At 41.6% G+C, this 7,188-nt stretch overlaps 1 protein-coding gene across 1 annotated transcript; it reads right to left on the minus strand.

Moving 5' to 3' along the window:
• Positions 1-1,030: 1,030 nt before the first annotated feature.
• LOC139940770 (juvenile hormone acid O-methyltransferase-like) lies at positions 1,031-4,854 on the minus strand. The gene is made up of 4 exons (XM_071937149.1): positions 4,204-4,854; positions 3,214-3,524; positions 2,431-2,566; positions 1,031-1,955 (listed from the first exon to the last, which is right to left on the minus strand). Exons 1-4 carry the CDS (start codon positions 4,376-4,378, stop codon positions 1,783-1,785), a joined length of 795 nt encoding a protein of 264 aa, XP_071793250.1. The 5' UTR covers positions 4,379-4,854; the 3' UTR covers positions 1,031-1,782.
• Positions 4,855-7,188: the final 2,334 nt, after the last annotated feature.

The raw sequence follows: 7,188 nt of genomic DNA on the forward strand, positions 1-7,188 counted from the left end.
GGCACAAGCAGTGTTATGTGACCTGCTTCAAGTTGTACGCATGAATATATGTAAAGATGGGGCATGAGAATATGACTTAACAGAAATAATCGAAATAGAAACAATTTGGGGTCACTGAGAGAACTACAGTACTCACCAAGGTACTCCCGGCGGTATTTTTGTCTGGCTACGTCACCCGGAAAACTGAACACGCCGGAAAGCTAAAACCGTTCGAACAACGTGCTGAAATGTCCGGCTACGTCACCCGGAAAACTGAACACGGCGGAAGACTGAAACCGCCACACCTGTTCGCGGCATACACGAATGTACATTACCATTCCCCGGCCCGCGGCACACGCATGCAGTGAATACACGAATGTACATTACCATACATTGTACAGCGAGAACAGTATAGCGTAGTCAGGAGTACGGTCGTGTCTCAACCTCGTACGTGTGGCTCTATGACTCATGTACCGTATGTGTACCATACAGATGGTAATGAACATGTACAGTAGGTATCTGTGAGTACATACGCTGTACACATTATTGTACGCACTGTGTTATGTAGGGGGGTTGCGCTGGCGGAATTCAGTGATGAGGACTGGGTTTTTGCAGGTCGCGGCTAGCTGTGGCGCCTTAATCAAGGCTAATGTTACTTCATTAAACCTTGTCTTGTGTCCGGACAAAAGTTTGCATTTTCTTTAGGGCTCACTCCTTTTTTTAAAGTAAAAAGGTGAATCTTCACAAATCTGTTTCAAGAGGCACTGGACAATGTTGGTAATTACTCAAAATAATTTTTTAGCGTAACGACTTACTTGGTATAGCAAGCAATGGCGAGCTATTGATAGTATAAAACGTTGTGAGATATTGCTCCCTCTAAAATAACGTAGTTTTTGAGAAAGAAGTAATTTCTCCCTCAAATATTTTAAATGAATTCTAGACCTCAGCTGTTTGTTGTTTTCATAACAATCCACAACTTAGTTTTTACATTGAGGTACCAGACAGACAGGAATAAAAACTAAACGCGACACCTCCTTCTGGGTCTGCGGTATTTTATTTAAACTAAACACACGATTACAGAAATAAAGGTGTACGAACCGTTGTTGATGACGGTATCCATAAACCATTTCAGGGTAGTGGCGGACACACTTTAATAACACAGGTTTGGGTAAATCTGATTGTATCCACCCAAACCAAACAGTGCAATTCCATGGTGACCATTTTTTTATTTAAAGACCGTAAGGGATAATCTGCTAGACTGGGCCCCTGTCTTTATCCGCAAGGATACGAGCCTCGAATTGTGCCGTCAGATGTTCAGACTAATAATCTGGCAAAGAAGGCACTATCAACATGTTTGTATACTCAGTACACAGTAATGGGGTGGGGGGGACACAGAATCTCTGGCCACAACGGCACTACGCCTGTAAGAACCAACAGCACTGAACATAGACAAACGGCTTGCTCCAATTACATCCGTCAGACGCATCAATCAAGTTAAAAGGTACTGCAAAAACTTGAATAAGCCCTTTTCGGAACCACTGCTTAGACTCCAGAACTCCGGCTCAGGCTAGCTTGGCCCCGTGGTTGTTTCGACAATTGCGGGCTTCAGACGAGACAACGGAGCCTGAAGCCGTATCCAAAGCCGAAGCTGAATCCAAAGCCGAAGCTGAATCCAAAGCCGAAGCCGTGTATTCAGTCGAAAAGGGCCTTGGAATATGCTGATAGATCTCTCCCATCCCTTTCGTCGACCATGACTCAGTGTTTTTCAATTCCTCTATATAGAGGCCCCCCCCCACATTATGTTCATTTCTTTGCATGCATAACCATGAACCATTTGGGGACTGCGATACTTCCAGTCTGGCCACCGAGTGATGGTTGGTAGAGAGTCTGCACCCAGACCCACAAATCTTCCAGACATTCCTCTCGTTCATTCTCGGGAATCTCCGAAAGTTGCTTCATTATCGTCTTGAAAAACACTGTCGAAAGAAACACAATACAAAAATGTGTCAGATAACGTTGAAATTAGACTTGATTTCAAGTCTTAGACTTCGGTTATTAATTGTCTGCATCCTCCAAGCAGAATTCCCCCGCAGTTTTCCATCTGTGATAGTAGGCTAATGACGGAGGTTTATCCACAAGAGGGCGCTGTTTCAGCCAATAATGTATCGGCTATAGACCTTATCACAAATACCAATGCGCAAGCGCAGACTGTTGAATGAGGTGCATTGTGGGATATATATGGATCAAATTTGGATACCAGCTAGACCACAATGCACCTAATTCCAAGCTTTACGCGCGCGCCCCGGTATTTGCGAAAAGGTCTATGACGACTAAAAGCCACGATCATCACAGACTTGGAACCAAGTCTACATTGAAATAGGCTTGCACCAAAAAAGGTAAAGCAACTATGAATGTAAATGAAGGTTTTAAAATCAAGAAGCTACGACTTACATTTCATTTGCTTCTCAGATAGGTCTATGACGTGTTCCTGGACTTCACAATGGGCATTTGCATAACCACACGATCGGAGTACATCCTCAGTGGCTGGTATCGACTTACTCCACAGTCGAATCGCAGTTTTACAGCCCTAAAAGACAAATCGTATAAACTTGGTAATCGTTGAGGTAATCTTACATTGAGGGAAATGAAGAACAGGAATAAAGTTGGGTTAATCACTCAAGAAAAAATGAGTTTCATACACTTTAAAAAAAATGATACACTAAGATAGACAGGTAATGATGTTATTGTGCCTTCATTGATCAATCAATCAATCAATCAGTAATCAATCAATCGATCAATCAATTAATCAATTAATCATTCAGAAAACATGTATATGTCATCACCACAAGCAATGATCTTGGCACATGTCACAGATTGGCCCTCGATCTTTGAAAACAAAACTATAGGTAAGAATAACAAGCAATAGCAGACATTCTGAAAGGTTTGAAAATTGCTCATTCTATTCAAAACTTACATGTGCGATGCTGTGAGGAAAAGTATATGTTTCATGATATATTTTGATTGACTGTGTGCCAAATTCCATCTTCAAAGGCACAATTATGTTCTCCAATTAATGTTCCGAAAGCCCAAACCAAGTTGCCCGTAAAGATCGGGGCAAACCGGGAATTTATTGTATAATATTTCTTACTTTAGTCTTCCGAAATATAATACTGATGAAAAGAGAATAGTGTTAGTAAAACACATTTAAAAACAAAACCAAAATCTGTACACTACCTTTGTATATTGACCCCATTTTATATGGGCTTCCAAGAACCGATCCGCCTTAAAGGGTAAAAAGTTTTCATCGTTGTTGGTCATGATGATTAGAGCTTCCCCTCCCGGTTTCAGACAATCACAAATACTCCCAAGTGCCTTGATGACGTCAGGAACCCAATGGAGAACATGGAAACAAGCAACTTTGTCAAATTTCCCGCGCAGATCAGGATTGTCACCGACAGTCTGTGCGTCTTCCAGCAGATATGTGATGTTGGAGGATGAATTGTTTTTCATAGCAAAGTCCAACATTTCTTTGGATGGATCAATTCCTGTATGAAACAAGAGTATTGTATAAGTATCATCATATATGGCACCTGGTCAAAACGATGTGCTTTTAATCTCATGTAAATGTAGTTGTAGGCCTATTTTATACAAAATAATTAACCTGTGAAATTTTTATTTTCAAAAGGTCGTCTCGTTTTTTAGATGTCGCCGCAACTCCAGAGCGAAATATGTCCACGCATGAAGAATAATCCCCTTTGGAACAAACCGCATCATGAAAATACTGCGGTAGAGCTCCTTTATCCAGTTTTTGGTAAACTTGTGCACAAGTTGTTAACTGTCAGTCACGGTGATAGCGTTCCGACTCTATTCCTCATCTCCCCGCGATTCCCGCGATTCTCGCGAGACTGCTGGCCCCGCGAGTCTACTGCTCCCACGACTACGGTCCCAAATGGGGAGTAGAAGTCGGCAACCAGCAACTCGCGCGAGAGCAGCGATCTCGCGAGAGCACCGCCACAACTCGCCGATCTCAACGCGGCAGACCACTAACGACTTGTCCACAGGTCTACATTTGCGGTGATACAAAGTGATATCTTTTTTCGTTACCGTGGTACTTCGAAGTGAAATGTTTCTTAGAATGCATTTTACTATCCAGAGCTGTTGTACTTCTTACCTCAAGTTTTTATTGTCATTAATTTCAGAGTCATTGACCCTTTCGCAACTGACCTGTTACTTTGCCGACTTTGAGCGCCGTTAATTTGGTATCTTCACCGGTACCACATCCCACGTCTAGCACGGTATCCTCGGGTGAAAATGTCAGCTTCTTCTTGTTGTGCGTTATGATTGTTCGTTGAATGACCCTGGCGTCGCCACAGTAATCACTGCTGGCACTAAAATTCATATTGGTCCGCAAAAACACAAAAAGTCGCACATGAAGTTAAAACCGAGTCCTTTTCCCGCAGAGTGTCTCAATCAAAAACACAGAGAAACACAAACAACCTTAAGAATCGTTTGAACGTAATTCCAACTCGCCTTTCTGATTGATAGACCTACTGCTATTAAAATGCCATCACGGAGACTCCGGGTCAGCATCAGTCATTATGATCATACTCTATGTTATGATAAACAGCAACCTCGTCGCATGGTTCAATGAAGGCCATTAGAAAACCATCGAAGGCCATGTTTGTAATCGCTGTCCAATGCCCGGCAGCTAGATTAGACTTGTGTCGGTCCATCCCCATCTCATCACAGAAGCATAATGAGTCAACCTATGTACAAGCAATCAATAATAGGGAGGTCTAGCTCCACGTTCCGCGTGAACGTGAACGTGAACGTGAACATCATGGTGTCGTTAAAATCTCACTTTTTTAGCATACGTGATGTTACCATTTTTCACGTCAGGTACGTACGCACGCACACGTCATACGTGCGCATGAAATAAGCCCAAAGTGGCGACGTCACCCAGAAACAACCCTATTCTTTATGACGTTTACATTCACGTTCTTGCTCGCGGCAAGCGCAGCCATAACCGCCCTAATATGTTGGAGTAAATTCAACATGAAGCTGTGGTGAACTGTAATTGAACTGATACTTGATGTGCTGTTGTTGAACCATTTCATTTGTTATATAGCGCCCTTCTGTATGCCAAGGTCAAATGTCTTTTGGAATTGTGCACCGGATAAAAACACAGATTATAACTTAGAAAGGTTACTTTCGGTCGTCTGCATGCAGTGTGCACTTTGGTAATTGTCAAAGACTAGCCTTCACAGTTGGTGTATCTCAACATAATTTGCATAAAATAACAAACCTGTAAAAATTTGAGCTCAATCGGTCATCGAACTTGCGAGATAACAATGAAAGAAAAAACACCCTTGTCACACGAAGTTGTGTGCGTTTAGATGGTTGATTTCGATCCCTCAAGTTCTAACTCTGAGGTCTCGAAATCAAATTCGTGGAAAATTACTGCTTTCTCGAAAACTATGGCACTTCAGAGGGAGCCGTTTCTCACAATGTTTTATACCATCAACCTCTCCCCATAACTCGTCACCAAGAAAGGTTTTATGCTAATAATTATTTTGAGTAATTACCAATAGTGTCCACTGCCTTTGAAATAAATTAGTCAATGACTAAATAATTTTGTTTTGACTAATATAATGCAGGCTGGCCTACTTGCATGTAATGTTGTTATGTACTTTATGTTGGATTTGACTGCATGTCTCCATGTGAAATGAATGTAGGTGAAAGGTGACTATGGACAGGCATTGACCTATTAAGGCTAGAGGTCACTCTCTGGCGTTATTCACGAGCCTCGAATTGTGACGTCAGATGTTCAGGCTAAGAAATCATTGGGTGATTGATCTTCTTTCAGGCGCCACATGAAATCTTCACATGAAATCTTCAGTTCATTAAACCTTGTCATCCATCCGGACAAAAGTTTGCATTTTCTTTAGGCCTCACCCTTTTTTTTAAGACACTGGACACTATTGGTAACTGTCAAGGAACAGTCTTCTCACTTGGTGTATCTCAACATATGCATAAAATAACACACCTGTTGTGTGCTTTCATGTGCTTGATTTCAAGACCTCAAATTCTAAATTGAGATCTCAAATTCAAATCGTAGAAAATTACTTCTTTCTCGAAAACTATCGTTACTTCAGAGGGAGCCGTTTCTCACAATATTTTGTAATATCAACAGCTCCCATTACATTTTTGTGTGGATCATTATATTCTACTTTTAGTTTATTCTACGCAGAAATGTGGCGGTATAGTAAGCAGAGCCGTTCAACTGGGCACAGATAAAGGCTATGCAGTACCGGTGTAATTGCGTCCACAGAACAACTCGACTTCACGGTGACTGTTGTTTTCATGAATGCGGCCGTAGTTTTAAAGGAACACGTTGCCCTGGATCGGTCGAGTTGGTCCTTGAAAAGCGTTCTCTAACCGTTTTCGATAAAATCGTTATGGTTAGAAGGTTTTTAGTAGAATACAATGATCCACACAACCATGCCTCGACATTGCGTGGTTTTCTTTTACCTCTTGTCGACTAACACGGTCGGCCATTTATGGGAGTCAAATGGCCGACTGGGTTAAATGGCCGACCGGGTTAGTTCGCGAAGTAAAATGAAAACCGTGCATTTTGTAGTGGTACTTATGTGGATCATTATATTCTACTTTTAAAACATCTTTCCAACCATACGCATTTCATAAAAAACGGTTTCAAACGCGTTTTGAAGACCAACTCGTCCGATCCACGGCAATGTGTTCCTTTAACTGACACAGACAGAAACTGAATAAAACTAAAACACCTCCTTCTTGGTCTGCATATAGGCCCTACTTTAATTGAACGAAACACGACCATGTCATGACTACATAAATAAAAGTGTACGAATCGGTGTCCATAAACCATTATGAGGTACGGTGGCGGTCGACACTAGGCCTAGGTTTGGGTAAATCTGACTATTTCACCAAAATCAAGCAGTGCAGTTCCACAAGTGACCACAATTTTTAAAAAAGACTTAAAGGAACACGTTGCCTTGGATCGGACGAGTTGGTCTTTGAAAAGCGTTTGAAACCGTTTGTTATGAAATGCATTATGGTTAGAAAGATCTTTTAAAAATAGATTATAATGATCCACACAAGTATCACTCGAAATTGCACGGCCTCCTTTTACGTCGCGAACTAACACGGTCGGCCATTTTATGGAGTTAAAAT

The sequence above is a fragment of the Asterias amurensis genome, chromosome 8 (genome assembly GCF_032118995.1).
Source record: "Asterias amurensis chromosome 8, ASM3211899v1".
In the NCBI taxonomy this organism is placed as follows: domain Eukaryota; kingdom Metazoa; phylum Echinodermata; class Asteroidea; order Forcipulatida; family Asteriidae; genus Asterias; species Asterias amurensis.